Source organism: Anser anser (genome assembly GCF_964211835.1).
Source record: "Anser anser genome assembly, chromosome: 1".
In the NCBI taxonomy this organism is placed as follows: domain Eukaryota; kingdom Metazoa; phylum Chordata; class Aves; order Anseriformes; family Anatidae; genus Anser; species Anser anser.
Genome location: NC_139720.1, coordinates 182,417,487 through 182,436,286, shown reverse-complemented (window position 1 = coordinate 182,436,286; position 18,800 = coordinate 182,417,487). Strand labels below are relative to the sequence as shown.

General features: G+C 35.0%; 1 protein-coding gene across 8 annotated transcripts in view; it reads right to left on the bottom strand.

Annotated features, from left to right (window-relative positions):
* LRCH1 (leucine rich repeats and calponin homology domain containing 1) overlaps positions 1-18,800 on the bottom strand; it is a 123,760-nt gene that overhangs the window by 18,321 nt on the left and 86,639 nt on the right. For all 8 annotated transcript variants that reach the window (XR_014571612.1, XR_014571613.1, XR_014571614.1 and 5 more), the window contains 5 exons: positions 17,756-17,803; positions 16,462-16,534; positions 4,542-4,651; positions 3,376-3,513; positions 2,576-2,653 (listed from right to left, as the gene is read on the bottom strand). Coding sequence is in view for 3 of the 8 variants with exons in the window: in XM_083795859.1 (XP_083651985.1) it covers positions 2,576-2,653; positions 3,376-3,513; positions 4,542-4,651; positions 16,462-16,534; positions 17,756-17,803 (447 nt within the window). In the remaining 5 variants the exon portion in view is untranslated. The remainder of the gene's footprint in view (positions 1-2,575; positions 2,654-3,375; positions 3,514-4,541; positions 4,652-16,461; positions 16,535-17,755; positions 17,804-18,800) is intronic.

The window sequence follows — 18,800 nt, the reverse complement described above, 5'->3', positions numbered from 1 at the left end:
AAACACTGAGGCTCATCATGACCCACTTGGATATGGATGCATACTGCATTTTTCTACACTTGCAGGAAGTTTGCCAGAATCATTCCGGGGAAAGCAATTTTGACCTAAGAATTGAATGCTGAAAACCACAGAAGTAAGAGACCATGCGTATCAGCACAGTAATTACTATAGCTGTTTTGTTTTCCTTCTGTCCTTTCTATCCTTGACAGCACGTCATTCTGAACCTGCAGAGTTCATGGAATAGCATGTACTATACTCCATTCTATAAGTAACTAAGAACAAACCAAACAGAGCTGTGACAATTTTAAATCCTTAAAAAACGAAAAGTCCAGTTGTATTTTCAAGTTATTTCTTGCAAATTAAAAGAAAACACAAGTATTACAAAAAAAGGGAGGGTACTTCTATCACTATATGTAAGATGCTTGTTTAAAAAGGGAAATAATTCACTGACTCTTTTTGCTGGATTGCCCAAAGGTTAGGCAGTGTACAACCTGAAGCAGAGTAAACACACCATCTGCAGTGTTTTGTCTTGTTTTTTAAAAAAAAACACCCAACAGCTAGCTGTCATACAATTTTGTATTCCTCATATCCTTCCCTCCAACGTGCATAAGCGTTTTATCATCTACCACCTAGTTCTGCAACACAACAGATTTTCACAATATACAGCAAACATATTTGCCATTACAAGCACCTAATCAAAAATATCCTCAGAGCATTTAAAGACCCATCATAAATTTACAATTTCAAGCGGTTCATTTAATATTTAAGTGAAGGAGCTTTTCCCTGAAGAGAAGTTAGTGCTTCTTTAGATTTGTAAGGATGGTTAGTTTACAAATCAGATTGATAAGATTTGACCCTTTCCTTAGGGCTCCACGCACTCTCTGCAACAAAAATACTTCAATAAAATACAAAAAAATCTTCAAAAATTCTACATTAATTTTAACACAAGTTTTAGGAGCAACAAATATATAAAAATGCCTATTTACAGAAAACAAAGCTATTTTTCAGAAAGTTGCTTTATAGAAATCAAATAATAATAATCAAATAGTGTAAAGGCTTAGCTTACCCTTCTGTAAAATGGCACTGCAAGGATTGCTAAATTTTTCTGTTTTATTCTGTTTCTGAAAGATCTCCTAAAAACAACAGCTCTCAGCCTTTTCTTTCCCAACAGGCTACATCCAGAAAAAAAATGATTTGTATTCTAACTCACTGAATAATTTATAATGCATCACTAGACAGCTAACACTCCATAACTACTTTGTCTATAAGCCCACAGCACTGAGAGTTTGATCATCTTTTTTGATTTTCCTTGAAGTGAAACTTTACCAAAAATATTAGGTAATTTATTATATTGGAATTATTTAATTACAGCAACTAAATCAACCATTACAGCTTAGAGGCCAAGCAAATAGCACTGAATTCTCAGTTATATATATTATGAACCATTCATTGGAGTTGTAAGATAAAGTCCCCCCTCAAAATTCCTACAAATAGCAAAAATGAACCGTTACTTCTGCTGTTCTCCACATCAAGTACTAAAATATAGATAAAACATAAACAAATAAAACTGGAATTCTTTCTCAACGTGACATCTTTGCATTACCATCTGCTCCCAAAGGGGTGACAAGGAAGGAAGGAAAACATCAAAATGTCCTTTTGTTTCAGTACTATTGAAATACAGACTAAAATGCATTCAGTCTTAATCATACTGTCATATGTACACAATAACAGAGAAAATACATCATGCAGTCTTCATGTTTTCGGATTAAGATGACCTTGTATAACACTTTTCCCTTATTTTCAGGGTCAGATATTTTAAATGAACATTTTCTTAACACATACCTCTAGACTGTAAGAGAATCTTTGAAATATTCCCAATGAAATCCCAGAATTCATTACATGATTTAGAAAATTTCCTTATTAATTTGAGAATAGATTACACAATGAATACTACCATTCTTAAGTGAAAAGCAGAAAACACCATGCACTGCAATTTCCCTATTTTCAACATCTAAAACACAATCTGTTGAACAACCTCACTCATAGTAACATTTCATCCTTAACACACATAAGGGATTTCTTCACATCGCTGCTGAAGTGTTTCAGTACATGACATGAGTGAGTTACTAGTTCCTTTTTAAATACATACTATTGAGTACTTAATATGGTAAAAAAGGAAAATCAATAATTAAAAAGAATGAAGTCCATCTTCTAAAAGCAATATGTAAAATGGCAATTATAGGTGTATATGGAAAAATGAGCAAACTTCTGCCTAATTACATTATTACTACCCAATTACCATGTTCCTTAGTCATTTTCCAGTGCAAACAATGTGGTATTGGGGATAATACTGAATTGCTAATTTAAGACAAAATTAGCAATTCTGTAGTGCTATGACATCAACCACTTAAATACACTAAAGTAGCATTAAATCATATAATTTAAAAAAATGGAACTAAGTAATATGTCTTTATCGCTGAAAACTACTATTTCATAAAGTTATCCTTAAACTATAAATTAATTCACGTGCTTTACATTTTTGATCATCTTGAAATGGCAGATTTAATTAAATTACCTCTGGTATCCCCAGTTTTCTACATGCATCCAGAAAGTTTTCAACATTTCTCCTGCATTTGGCCATGCTAAGTTTAGGCTGTAAAAACAAGAAAAAAATAGATTATGGCAAAGTAAGTCACGAAATTCATTCAGTCAAGTTAATCTATTGTGTTATTCTTGTACTGATGCACTTTCCATGGTATTTCTCCTGAAAACAAAGTGTAAAATTCTGCCTTTTTTCCCCCAGCATTCTAAAAACATAACGCATATAAATCCAATCTGAGTACGTAAGCTACGTATGCCTTGTGCTTTTACTTAGTTATTAAAGCCATCAACACATTTAGATCTCTACTTGTTCATATTCAGCTTGTGAGGTTCTAAAACTTCACGTTCTGTGATAGAAGACATTTTTCTGGACAGCAAGTAAACTGATGATGCATTTCAACCTACATCGAGGGGAACAGATTTAACTGTGATAGAGCTTTTACGTACTCACTAATGTTGTGTAGCTATACACAATTTTCCATGTCCGAAGAATAAATTTTCTGGTACTATAGAATTTCAAATACTTTTAAGAATTTGTCTCACTAGGGACTATCCACCCAATACTTACGGAAATATGTTTGTAAAAAGTAATTTGGGAAAATCATTATTTTACTTGCTCAATGCAAGATGTGAAAGAAGGGCAATTTGGCATTAAACTAGGTGGTTTTTTGTTTGTTTTTTCCTTTTTTAATACCCCTTGCTCCCCCCGAAGTCATCATCTTTTCTGCTCCCAGAAAAACAAACAACGAACACAACAAGAAACATTCAACTTACTACTGCTGGTGAAGGTACATGAATACTTGCTACCGAACGAGGTCGAACGTGATTTACTAAATGGCAGAGAACTACACCATCCATCAGAGCAGACCCCAAGTCTTCAGGCAAACAAATCTTTAGTCTTGTTTCAATGTTCTGCAAACGAAGAACACATACACGCTTCAACACAGAAACGAAGGAAGGAAAATAGGCATGTATATCCTCATCTTCTCCTCCCATGGTGTTAGATATGTATGCAGTTTCGGTTTACCAAGAAACCCACTTCTCATATAAGTGATTCTTTAAAAACTACAAATCAATCCACCTTCCTCCCATGCTGGTCACTGAACTATGTACACTCCTTTAAAGGTATGCAACACTTCAAATGCTGCTGTTATAACATGCATTTATTTTTATGTATACACATATAAAAGCATAATATGCATGTAATTAGTCATGTGATGGCACTACATGTGGCTCCTTTCTTCCACTATTCCCCCAAGTTTTCTACTTATCCATCTCAAGTTTTATCAGCAGTACTTTCAAACAATTACATGGTATCCATCACTGCCAGAGTGACGGCAATCATTCCCTAGGAGTCTAAAAACTACTTATGAAGCGTTAGTGATCAAAAAAGACAGGTAGCAAAGCAAAACATTCAGATATAACACATATCCAAAAATTCTCTTTTAAGTAAACCTGAAGTCTCATTGAAAAGAATTTGATATTGCAAAATAAAATACTTTGAAAATATTTAAGAATTTTACAAACAAAAACCTATAGTAAGATTGTTACATATAATGAATTCCCTAAACTGTGCTTCAATCTTGAAAACACTCCAACAACACACTTATAGACAACTCTTAGATTCTAACACTCAGAGATAATCACTTCATCCTTTCTGATGAAATTACATAAACTATTAATTCCACTAGTGCAGGGCATGCCATTTAACCATACGTCACTCTGGCAACTCCCATTATTATTTCCCATTCAAAAAATCTTTTCTGAAGTACAAACACCTGATTGGGTTAAGGCACTTCAGGGTAAGTCTCACCAACACAATTCACAGAAGTAATGCTCTCTCATTTAATATTTAAAAATATTATCTTACTTATGCAACTTTCCCAACAAACACATAAAATATGTGTTCTATCAGCACAATTCTACCAACGCTCACATACCTCACGCAGCTGTTCCACAAGCTCTCTCTCTTCTCTCATCTGCTCCATTTTCCTTCGGATTGTAAATTGTGGGTCTATTGATTCCAAATTTCTTTGTGGTCTTAAGAACACTGCGATTTTTAAAAAGACAGATTTTAGTTTAAAGAACAGCTTGATGTATTCGTTTTCAAACGAAGCAAAATCCTGAGGCACTATCACCACCAAAAAACATTAGAAAATTTCTCTTTTCTCAGGAGGACAGCTCTGAACAGCACCATGTACCATCAATGGACTGGGTTTTTTTTTTTTTTTTTTGACTAAATCCATATTGTGACAGGCAACATCTGTCAGATGATTAAGCACCTGCACTGTCCCATGGAGATTTTGATCTATAGAAAACTTCCTAACATGGCAAGGAGCACCACCTCTTATTCTTTCAAGGAGAACCCTCTCCTACAAGATGCTGTAACATTTTGTGACAAGCATCTTCCGAGGCAGGATAATGTTATGCTAAAAACGAAACAAAACAAACAAACAAAAACACACACACACACAAAACCACAACAACCAACAAACCTACCAGACAAGCAAAAATACGTGTTTGATTTCTAGAAACTTAACATTACAGCCATTCAGTATGTCTGCCTACAATAAAAGCTTTATTGTAAATGTAACATTGCACAAACACTTCACAGTACTCCCCGCCATCAGTCCTAGTTCTGGGGACTGTATGACTCGACCAACAAATTAACATATAATTCCTTAGAATAACTGCATGAGACCCTTGTATATATACACACCCATACACTTTCTTACTTTGTGATCACTGACTGTTTTTGAATGGCTCTGAAGAGCAAGAAGATGTATGTTTGCTTGTTATTTCACAAAATGAAACTGTTACCACTCAGACAAATTAAGGGCCAACCTGATTATTATGGCCAATGGCAGTGCTTGAGAAAGAGGATTTTGTTATTACTTTCCTGCATTTCTCCTTCTGAATGCAAATGGACACTCCTAAGTACCAACCAGTGGAGTGGAAAGTGCAAAGCCTAGAAACCTCCGGTTTTAAACAGCTACTGCTCCATCTCAATTTTATTAATTTAAGGCAGCTAAATATTCAGATTTCTCTCCTGCTCATCCAACGTTAGAAAGGAGCAGCCCACTAAATACATCAGCCTGGTTAGAGAAATTTGTCACAGACTATGAAGCTGCCTTGTTTTTTGTGGGTTGCCTAAATTTGTTGCAGACAGTAGGTGTCAATCCAGACTCTTATCTCAAATTCAGCAGCTGGCTTCTCTACATCTTTAAGTAGTAGTCACATCTGGGATGACTCAGCTTGCTGATATTGCAGAAGGAAAGAGGATCTTTGGGTCAATAGGTAACATAACAGAGGAGAACAGCCTTTTATTTCCTAAAGGGCAAATCAGAAACTTTTACTCCAACTACAGAAGTAAACGATGAATTATTTTCACTGTAAGGTAGGTGCAGACAGGTGTAATCAGAGTAATTCTGATTCCCATTAAAAATTGTGGCACCCCAATCATTTTTGTTTAGGTCATAATCCGGGTAATAGGCTGAATTTTCAAAATCAGTCCTTAAAATACATAGCAAAATAAGAAATTGAAGTCTTGGTAGAAGGAAATTTCATCTACGTTCTGACAAACTGTTACTGAAGCTCCCAAATCAGTACAGGGCTAACAGGCAAAACTGCACTCTCTAGCATCCACAACTCCACATAAACAAAACAAAGCTTCTGTAGACTTCTGTAGAAGAAATACTTTGAAATCCCAGACAAATCTACTCACCAGGCATCTCACCTAGTTGTAAGCTGTTTGGTTATGTAAAATAATATTAATAATGGTAATAATCTAAGTTACTTCTCTGGTCAAAGGGAGGGAGAAAGACACTACCTAAGGCAGCTCAGCAAGCAGGAAGCAATTATTGCTTACTTACACAGTAAAGATGGAGCTTAACTCCTGACATACCTTTAGGTTACTCACCCAAGGCACAATAAACAATACAATACAATAAATTATGGCCAGGGTTACCAGACTTGATTCCTTTCACTACTTGACTCACACAGACATAGTTTTAATGGTCAAAGAGTAATACCATATTTAAATGATATTTAAATGCCACTGTAGCTTTAGCAGCAACAGCAACATTTCAAAGAATTCTCTTTGAAAGCATTATTTCATAATTATGTTCAATTTTGCAAGTATCATGGAATATTATCATGGCCTTCATTCAGCTTGGCCCTAGCTGTCTTTGTTTGGGACTGTGCTAAACCAGTATGAATGTCCCAAATATGGTTCCTTCAGATTTCAGGCTATAGCTGTTAATGAAAAGTAGATGTCAACATTAGTTATTCAATTCTATTCCTAACTGAGACAAACATTCCACTGAGAAGAAGCAGGAAGGCTAATCTCAAGGCAGTGGGAAATTGCAATTAAAAGTTGCAAAAATCAGAAGTTAAACAAAAATAAAGTAAGGTTAACTAATTTATATAAACACATACAAATCTCAAAAGTACTAGTTATAAAAGTTCCAGCTACATACTGAATTTTAAAGAAAAGTGTTCTAAACCAGGAAATTTTGGCAGTCTGAAATATTGCTTGCTTCTCTGCATTACACACGTTTTCCAACAAGGGGAGCCCCTATCTCACACACGCACACCTGAAGGTTTTTTTTTCCCTGTCAGACATTAGTAGAGTTTCTGCTTTCTGAACCCATGGTCAACCAATGTTACTAAATTACGCTTGTTGCAGTAAACATATGTACTTTACAAGACTCAACAAGCTCAGTGATTAATAACTAATAAGCACATAGTATGTTGGTCACAGCACTTAGCCTGCTGGAGTTCAAGAAGCATTTGGACAATGCTCTCAGGTGTAGGGTATGATTTTTTGGGTGGTCCTTTGGGGACACAGGAGTTGGACTCGATCCTTGTGGGACCCTTCCAACTCAGGTTATCCTATGATTCAATGTATTCTACATATTAGCATAACAGACAAATTTCCTTGTGAAAACTTTCAGTGAGACAATATTTCTATTATGAAAACTTATTTAAAATGTTGCAAAAATAGAAATGAAATAGTAAGTCTTTTATAATTGTTTCCTATATACACAGAAAAAACCTTTTTGTTAATGTGGGGATGTTTTAGTTTAACTCCAAGATACTATTTCTGGCCCCTGTATATGGGTTTCCCCGTGTACTTCCACAAGCAAGCCATGAGGTTTGAAGACTGCTACTGTGGAATGACAAATGGGGGAAAAGGCTATCCTGCAAAAATGCAAAGTGAACTGTACGCAGTCTTCTGCCTACTTACCTTTATTTTATTTTTTTATATTTAATAATTACTATAATTTAATTATATGAAATTAAATATATTAAATCATATTTAATAAAATATTTTATTAAATAAAAAGCTTTTAATGAACTCTACAAGCATTCTGTTTTTCTTTCTACAACTTCAAAGACTAGTATCACAAAAATCTGTGACCTGTAAGAAGTGTGGTGACTGGAAAGCACATTTCTAAGCTGCAATTAAGTGTGCAAAGATCATATAAAGTTTAGCAGATTAGTGGTTAAAGTATTTGATTTCTGACCACAGAATTCTGTACATGACATCAAAATTGAAGAGAGCTGTTATAGTAAAAACACCAAGAATCTCAGTAGTTTAAAGCATGAAGTTAGCACAAGGCAAATACTGTTGATTTTCTGAAAAACAAAGTTGGAGAAAAAAATCTAGCTGTTACATACTAAAAAGAAAGGCAACTCAGGATGCTATTTCTGAATTAAAAGCATTTCATTAAGAGGGAAGAATACAGTTTAAAAGATGTAATATGCCTGAATAGACTGTATTACAAACAATTAGTAGATCAAATGATCAAACTGGGGGGGAGGAAGACTTCTTGTTGCTAAAAATCATTCACTAAACCAAATCAGTAACCTTATTTGTCTTCAGTAACGCACATCTTGTGATTGCATCCCAGCAAAGAAAAGGTGGTCATTCAGATGCTCTGAGTGATACATACGGCATGGTAACAGTTTCTGTTCATTTCATGTATTGATGATTATTATCTTTAAAAAAAAGTGGAATGCTCCAAATCCTTAGATCTTAGCATGTGATATACGGACAAAGAAATAGAATTCTCTGTATCAGAGAGCATCAGAAAGCTTTGCCAGAAAATCAGGATCTTCAAGATGCAGACCATCAGTTTGCAACACTTCAGAAGTGATGAAAGCAGAGGGGCACAGTACTAAAGAAACAGGACACATTATATAAAGGGAAAGATGATATTAGATTCTGGCTACATATCTCAAATTAGGTTCAAATCTGAATGACCACCGCTGTACTCTTCAAAAGTCTCAAACTTCTGCAAAGCGGAATTTCAATCAACACAAGTTAACTATAGGTAGTATTAGTTTTCAAGAAAGTTGGATGCAACAGCGTTAAACTGCTTAAAAAAAATCAAGTTACTATCATGTACCCTTAACTGGTAAATTCAAAGACATCCAATGTACATCTTCTAATGGCCATGGTATACAGTCAGTTGGACTCTTAGGGATCTCTGTCCAAGGTTACCAAAATTATTTTAGTCACCAAACATTCATGAACCACTTATTTAGTTACAATCTTTATTGACATGTGTACTGCATGGGAGTCAAAGAACAAATGTTAAATTCCTGAACGTGGTTTCATCATGTACAATGATGAATGAAATCATGGAAAGCATTCTCTTGCAGCAAGTAAAATTTGAAGATGTTGGCGAGAAATCTGAAAGACTATCAAGACACTATAACCAGCTTCTCAAAACTGACAAAAAGAACTTGGATTTTACCACATTCTAGAAATAAGATGCTCTCAATTTTTATATGTTATTACTTGGAACATTCATTATATAGGAAGTGCTACACTTCTCTTCCTGTTTAACAGGAAAGGGTCTGCAGAAGCAGTATTTTCCTAATAATTATGTTTTACTGAGCTGACTTTATAACATTCTCACTATCAAAAGTATACAATATTAAGTCCAATAAAATCAGCTATGTGAGTCCCATTTTCCTCAACTGCAAACAGCTTACTGCTGTCAGAAAATATATGCCTTTCCAAAACAAACAAAAAAGAATAAACAAGTAATATACTAATTACTTTTTGTCTGGAATTTACCAGTATTGGAGGAAGACTAAACTACATAATGACTTGTTTATTTTTATTTTGACCTAAAACACAAAAACAAACCCTGCATTGTTAGAAGTAGCTTCTCGTTAGCTGTTACAGTTGTCATCAGCGAAATGTCAAGATAACTTTATACCATCATGACAACAAGATTCGTTTTTCCAACCTACTTGTATTTCATACCACATTACTTTACAGACGAGGTTCCTTAAGAAAACAGTGACAATAGCAAGTATTGTCAAGTAGTGAACTGAAATAAGAACATAAGCATTTTAAACTGTTGGCATTTATCAATCAAGATTTGTAGGCTTTATTTCAGTCTAATGCTGCTTTTGACAGTTTCCTTGCCTTCCAATAAGAAAACACTCTTCTAATTTAAGGCCACTGGAAGAACAACCACCCTACCTTAAAAAGATACATCTACCTATCAAACATTTTTAAACAGTTTATCATTTAGGTTCTGTTTCATCAATCTGATGCAATCTCACGTTGAAATATTAATGCAGTATAAGACCTTGTTAGCCCAAACAAGACCAACTTTGCACGTGACTCAATGTACAGTAACTTGGAGAAAAAAAACAAAAGAAGAAGCAAAATCAACTTCTACTAATGTATCTGGCCTTCAGTATGAACAGAGGAGTTTGATGGCTTACTAACAGTTTGTTGGACAGAAAGCACTATTTTTGCTTATCTGATTCTTCCAGTTTTGCTTCATCATGGATTCCTCTTTAATTAAGTCAGTTACGCACCTGCATCAATAACTGGAGCTGGGTATTTTTAAGAGTCAGTATTTAAAAAAATTGTGAATAAAAATGCAGAAAAGACAGCAGCCAAATTAATTGTTGTTTAAGTGCAACTTTGTATAAACCCCTGAAAGTAAAAGAAGTAAATAAACCTACGCTGGAAATAGCTCTGGGAGTGGGTATCATGAGAAAAGGTGTTTTGCCAGACTTGAAAAACAGTGGCACTCTACTCATTTTCTTTTGATACTCCATATTGTACAGAAAATTAACATGCATCCTCTGAGGCATTTGGTCTTATAAACATTCCCTTACGAGTACTTTCTTTCATCCTTAGCCACATGGGACATTTTCCATATACTGCAGTTTTCGAAAACATAAAATTAAGTAAATTATGCGTGGAACACCTACCATTGTCACTGTCTCCTTCAGATGGTATACTGTAGCTAAAGTTGTCCCATGTTTGTGCCTGTGTAAGTGTGTTGAAGGAGATAGGAGGAAGACTGAGGGATGGGTCTGCTGGAGGGGAGTGACAGCCAGTCCAACCACAGTGGTGTAAGGACCGGGGTGGGGGGAAAAGGGTGGGCAGCAGCATTTCATATATGGCATTAGGGTTGTATGGCAATGATGAAGATGCAATTCAAAGGTGATCAATACAAAATGCATTATTTTTTTTTTTTGAAGAAAAGAATGACAGATGGTGCAGAATAAAAAGAGCGAAAAATTATATGTTAGTACTTGCAAACTATACATTGCATGTGCAGTTAAACCTGTTAAGCTCAACAGGATCATCGTAACCATAGCACTTCACACAAATTGTTTACAACTAAGTTTTAAGAAAAAGTACCCATAGATTTTATGTTATAGCCTGACGAAAACCTTGACTTTGTGAATCAGAAGATAAATACATCTGCTGTAAAGTTTCAGCAATTACAGTAAAAAGTTTGGAGAGGAATTGAGTTATTTTTTGCAACTGTCATAAGAACACTGCACCCCCCAAAGACAATGCATACATCCGTATGAAAATATTATTACACTAACTTCCCAGTTAATGTTGATAGGTCACAAATATATCATCCCCTGAATTCTTATTCTGTTGAAATATGTCCTGTAAGCACATGTACTACACATTTCCCTTTTTGTTTAATCACTTAATAGCTTATCTGCACTACTTACATTCCTTGCTGACTCTAAGTCCAAATCTACAATGGGCCCACCCCCATCCTAGGAAAGTTCTGGTCCTCAGCAACCTTGGCAGACTTTCTAAGGACAGGGAACAGAGACGTAACACTGCCAAAGGATGATCCTGAGTCTTTGCCGCAAGCCTTGACAAACCTGCTCTGTAGCATTATAACAAGCACAAATTCAGTAATGATCCAGCTGGGCTCCCTAGAGAACACAAGATCTGACATGTCCGCAGACGCTGTAAATCTGGAGACCCTGATCACCAGATGACTGCAAAAGCATGCCATGGTCATGGCCACCCTGGTGTGTTTGCTGATAAAAATGAGTTGATACTCACTATGGAGCTAACTTGCACAGCAATATAGCCTCTATTTTCCATTCATTCTGCCTTCTCTCCTTTGACTAGTCATGACAGCACCCTCTTACTTGTTCCTCAAATCCTTCATTGGACATTTTTATTCCTTCCCCTTCACATTTACTCTACACTTGTGTCTCTCCAAATCTCCATTCTACAGCATTTCCGAAATGGAAACTGACATCCTTAAAATATCTCCTGTTTATTTTTAGCATGCCATCCATCCTTTCAAAGCTTTCCACTGGTTTCTTCCTTTTCATTGCAGAATTTAAATCTCTCCTTCCTTACTCTTAACAATAATGTCACTCAATGTTTTTCCTGTACCTGATCACAGTTCTTTACCACTTCGTCTACTGAAATAAAGAGCTCTTCTCTTGCTTCTTGGTTTTCCATGTTTTATCTACTACATCACATACACAAGCAACATTACAATCGCCAGTTAAGTTTGAGGAGAATGAACTATTTCTGCTCTGAATACTACTTACTTTCAGTAAGTAAAGAAAATTCCCATTTTATACCATTCCAAACTAATAATAAGGAACTTAATCATATAGACTCTCTCATTTCCCCACAATTCTGGAATCTATACTAAAAAAAAATACGATAATTCAGACAACATTGTGTAAAACTTCACCTTAAACTTTCCTTCACATTCAATGGTTCAAGAGCTCTCTCTCTTTAGATATGCCTTTTTTCAAAGCCTGTTTACTGCTTCTCGCAACTGGGACAATGGGTCAGCCAAAACTGAGTCAGCATAACCTAAACTCTGAGAAGAATTCAACGTGGGGTAACAGAACACTGATTTATGGAAAATAATAAGCAGTCTTTAATTACACTGGCAATTCGGATTCACATGATTTTCCAAAGTACACAGATAATCCAGTTAGTCTTCTCGGGGAGAAAACAAGGAGGACAAATAAATATTCAGAGATTAGAAAAACAGTAACTAACCCTTGAAAGACGGAAAAATGCTCTCAAGTTCTAATAATCACTATGTGTTCCAACAACACTGAAGGACAGCGAGGCATGTCCACATACACCAACATCGTGCTGCAAATCCTGTACAGATTATGAAAATGAAGAATTTGGATTCACATGTAAGATTATGCTACGTAAACAGTTGCAAGGGAACAACTTTTCACATCCCATTACAAAACCACACTGTCGTTTTAAGTTTTGTCAGTGCTTCTTTTATCCTCTAAAAGGTACAATTACTATTTTTCATCTGGGTTCTGCTACTTTGTTCAACAGAAACTATGAAACATACTGCAGTCAAAATGGCACAGAAGAACAGCAAAAATATTTTTGAATACTGCAAGATGTGTTAGTAGATGTTCATATCTCATTTTAAAGATTAAGGCAAGAACTTTGCAATGATCTGCTTCTAAAACGTTGAATGATACCAGTTGTAATTACTTCACGAATCAAGTGTAAGAGATTTACATATATCATCTATTTTGAGTGATTCCCCTTCCGAGTGCTAAAGCACATCCCAAGAGCAAAACTGTGGTTCTAAGTAAACTTATAATTATTGGTTCCTTACAACAGTAAAGTTAAGGTTTTCAAATTGAATATGAATTTGAGAAGCCATACTCTATAAAATATTTAAAAAGAGGAAATAATTGGAAAAAAAATTCTTTTTACCTTCTGTGTAAACAACTGATCCTTTAAAAGAATCTGTCAAGAAGTCAAACACATTCGTTACCTTTCAAAACATTTTCTTTGGATACCCAGACAGCCATCAGATATGAATTTTCCAATGTTTTACCTTCATTTTAAAATGAAAGAATAAAAGGGCCTTCAGTCCTGAACACATACGAGTATATACTAATATAGTACATACTAACACAGACGTTTAAGCTACTGTGGTTTATCCTTTGGAAGCACTTCTATTTGTGTGTGCACTTCAAAAAACTAGAACCATTAACCAGAAGCCTGGTATGGTTTACTTTCACCTTTCCAAAAGACAAGTCATTATGAAACAGTGAGGGTATAAGAAAATCAAACAGAAAACAACATCCATTTAAAATAGATGAAAATAAATGTTGTGAAAATAAACTCTCCAATTTCAGAAAGGTATGCTTGCATATATTTTCATTGACCATTTGCCATTTTTCCCCACAGAACATGATGTACACAGAATATTTTAAAATCTATCTTGCCTTCAGGTTTAAAAGATTTATAGGAGCAAGTAATTCAAGTAAAAGCCCTAATTAAATAAATAGCTAACAATCACTTCCAATGAGTTCTAAAGTTTTCCCTAAGGCCACGAAGAACTTAAATGAAAAAGCTAATGAAATAAATTACAGACTGAGCTGAAAAACTTTCCTGGATCACTGAACTGCTGGAGCTCTAGAACAGCTCAGCTTTAGGGCAGTAAAGCAGTATATAATTAACGAGCACAAATTCAGACAGTGATAAAGTGGTTGAAACTCACACAAAACTGAAAGACAGCAAAGGAAAAAGAGAATCATGGCAAGCTAGCCAACTTTAAGAGGACAAATGTTCAGGATTCACAGATATGCCAGCATTTTGAGCTACGTACTACTTTTATCTAATTTTTTCCTCAAGTGTTAACAAAAATTTAAATACTTCTTTTACAGCAATTCTATAGCAGGAGGGTGGGAGGAAACAATATGCAGTCTCCCTCCTCTACAGCAACGCTTTGTCCCATTGTGACACAGAGCTAATTTACTGCTGTTTTATCTGATGTTGGAAAGTTTTACTATTGCCAAATTCACCTGTTTTACCACAATATAAATCTACAGCAACATGAGAGAAACTGCATACAACGAGGTGAAAAATTGTGCAGTAATGGCTCTCGTTTGGTGATTCTGTAGTGCATAATATGGCAAGGAAAATTAAATTTAGATGACCAGTTTTTCTGTAACTCACAGCTGTGACCAAACAGCTTCATAGCATTGGCATACTCAAAGCGATTCAAATATACCAATTTGTATTGGTACAGAGCATAAAACCAACAGACTATAACCAACTGGCTTTAGTGTTTAATGAAGTTATATATGGCTTTGAAAGACATGGGGAAAGAACTGGACGAGTTGTGATAATCTGGGTCTTCCATCACTACACTTGTAGTAATGCTAGAAGAGACTGCAACCCCTGTAGTCCAGTCCTTCTAGAAATTGTCTAAAAAGATTCACTAGGCTATTTCAGAAAGCATTTTTTTTTCCTTTATGTATCACAGTCATCAAGTATAGGACACCTTGGTACACTGATATGCCAAGATTAGGAAGCGTGTGTTAAACTAACACTTGAATACGAAGCCACAGCCTTGCACTCTCTCCTACAACACTGCTTCCATCTCCTGGAAGCAGATTTAACTCAGCAGAACACAGGCTACCTCCTATGAAACCAGCAGCACGGCATGGGACCATTCATCTTTGCATGTCTTTCTCCCAGTAGTGTTATCTTAACATTGCCACTGGACTGAATGAAATTACTCTTTTTTTTCCAAGTCCTGAAAGGACACATTTGCTCATCATTTAACCCACAATTTACATGTTAAGAGGAAACATTTCTAAAGGATCAGGAACATAAAAGAATAAAGGCAGAGTTTAGCAGTCCAACCAACTACGAAATTCAAGTAAACAGATCTGTCACTTGTATGTCATGAAATGGGAAATTTAAAATGTCTTCTTCACAAAACAAGATTGGTGAAATAACACCACTTTTTAAAACTTTTTAAACAAGTCTACGGGTACAATTTCTTAAAATACATTCAAATATGAAACTGCTGCCATTATTGCCAAGATATTTTGTTATGGAAGCTACAAGCTTGCTGTGGTTTACCAGCATTTGAATAAAAGCATTTGTGGTGAATGTGAGAAACCAGAATTACAGTTTTCAGATGCTGAAGCATATTAAAAAAGGTTATTCTTTAGAGGTGATGTGAGATGACTTAACAATATTGAAAACCACTACTGACTACCTCAGTGCAGAGAAGATAAAAATAAGTTTACCTGTAGCTTATCCTGCTTTTAAAGGAAGTGGTTACACCCAAGCCCTCAAATGCACTAACAGTTCAGTTTGTTCCCCCACCTTTTCTTTTTTTTAAATAAACTGCTGCATATTAAAAGATTGATGGTTATGCAGATTTAGTAAATTGCAAATTCATGAAACTCAGCTGCTGACTGAAGTAAACATCTAATCTTCCTGTAAAACTTAATCTTACACAAGTATAACTACTGAGAGACTCACTGCAATTAGCAATTTTTAGAGCAATAACTTTTCTGGACAAGAAATATATATGTTTTCTGAACATAAAATGTATCAAATATATAGCTGTTATAATTTTAATCTCGAGTCAAACCTATGAACTTAAAATGTTCTGCTCTTCAAACTATTGTACAGAATGTTTCATCATTGCCTTCTGAAGGTTAAAAAAAGTATAGACATCCATTAATAACACAGATGTTAAAAAAAATAATACACAAATTAGCTGATTTTCTTTCCTACATTACCTGATCGCGGCTTCAGGCCAAAAGGGATTGTGTTGTTTGCAGTGGGAGACATTGTTGGACTTTTGTCCTTGTTCTGTGTAATTCAAGAACACAAATCCAAATAATGAGTAAATCCAGAATATCACAGCACAACTGACGGAATAAAATGTAAATTACAAATACTGCATGCTACAACTACTTCACCACAATCTGATTCTAATATAACCTTGAACATGCAACAATCTCCCGTATTTAGTCAATCCTATTCCTTTGCTGGAACAGCAGCTGAAGTTTCTGACCAAAGACTGTGGGATACTGCCCCTAGCTACAACCAAGTGTGATTATTTCTCAGTTTTCTCCCACAAAATCACTTGGTCCCATCAAAAATACTTTTTTGTGACATAGTACATTTAGAAAAACAAAACAGAGACTGGTTTATCCTTAGATATGTTTCTTTCACTGAATTTATTACCATTCTGTGTAACTGTTTTCCCTTGAACACTGTATTCTGCCTAAAATGCAGAAAGGAGGAAGTTAACCATACACCTCAGAGCAGGATCACCTTTCACCCTGAACTAGGCTAACAGTCGCGGCACGAAGAATAGAGTTGGAGCATAAAGAAGAGAATGGTGAGGTATAATCATGATACCACAAATAGTAACATAGGAAGAGTCCTATGACCAAACTCCGGAACGTGAATCCTATTTACGAAATGATTCCTTTGAGAGAAACTATAGGAGTCCCATCACCAAGGCTGGGTGCTCATGAATTTGTGAGCTGCTCGTACGTAGTGTAACATACAGGAAGAAATCCTGTTCCTGCACAGAAAATAGGAATAAAAATAACCTCCATAAAGAGTTCCCTACAGTTTCCCTTTTTGACCTTCTGCTGAAATTTGCACTGTGGTGGCAAAAGGATCAATGAAATTAGCTTGATTAGTTTTTCAAGAAGAAGGACGCTCGACTGTGCAAAAAGAAATTCCATTGCAATCAGTGGAAATTCTTGTGAAACAAAGAAGACTTTAAAAGAAAAGAAGAATGATCTGAGATTAAATGTTTTGTACTAAGCCATGTAACTCAAACAAACTTACCAGAAAATGTTATTTATATTCTAGTAAATCCATATAAGGACAAGAATAAATGAAACAGGCTAAATAACCTCCACAGCAACTACTCATAAGCTTGTATTTTCTGTGAAATTCAATTACATGTTTTATTTAGTATATGAATCATTCATGCAGAAAGGTTTTTTTTTTTTAAAAGATCTAAATGATCATCTATATACAAAAGGCAAACAAATGGCACTAACATCTTACCTCATTGTGAGAGGCTTGGCCACTTGTATTCCAAACAATTAGATCATTCTGCATGTTTAGAAAGAAAGAAAGAAAGAAAAGACCGTTTCAGAAATTGTATTAGTCATACACCACCACGGGTTATTTTATTTATGACAGTCAGATACTCATTCAATACTTTCCACTTTTACAACTTTTTTTTTTTTTTAGCATTGTATTGGTTTTTCACTGAAAGAATTTTAATGAATATGTACTTTTACTACTAGATGAACACTGAAAATACCGTTTCAAAATTTTCTTGTGGAAATTATTTGCAAAAATTTGTCTTTACCTAACTGATTCATAAACAAATTTATAAGATTAGAATCTCTGTTGGTTCAAATGCAATATCTAATTTTGTTTAACAAATTTGTAATTAAATTATCCCTGAGTTTAATACGTTAGTAGAGATTTTAAATATACATTTGAAGAGGGAAGCATTCTTCAAGCAATTAATTCATTTCATAATTGCAATGTAACATACCTTTTGTTACCACTTTTGCTACAGTTAAACTGGAAACATGGAAATCATGTAAATAACTATGAAATAAAATAATTAATCCTGTATTAGTCATAACTTGGTCAGCAGAAACAATGCTGGCATAGGTAAAAAAAATAAATCAATTCAAAACCCCTTCATTAAGGTAAACTTTTTTTAATCAAGACAAAAATGGAAACCAAAATAAAAGACAGAACTTGAAACACTTGATCCCAACACTCAGAATTTTCAAGAAGTTAGCAAGATGGGAAGGAAGATTACACGCCTATTTTGCCACATGACCTTCCCTGGCCACCTCTTAAAAAGAGAAATCCCCGGCTACCGACTTTTTTCATAATCTTACCTCAACCACTGTATTAGCTAGAATAAACAGAAATAAATCTTACCAACCTGGTCCCAGCCAGTTTTATCTTAAATATACTGCTGGGAACAAAAATTTAGCAGTTTATTAAACTACTACAAGAACTGGGGTATTTAGGGTGAAGGGGAGGAGGAACCAGATGGTTTACTTTATTGAAGATATAACTT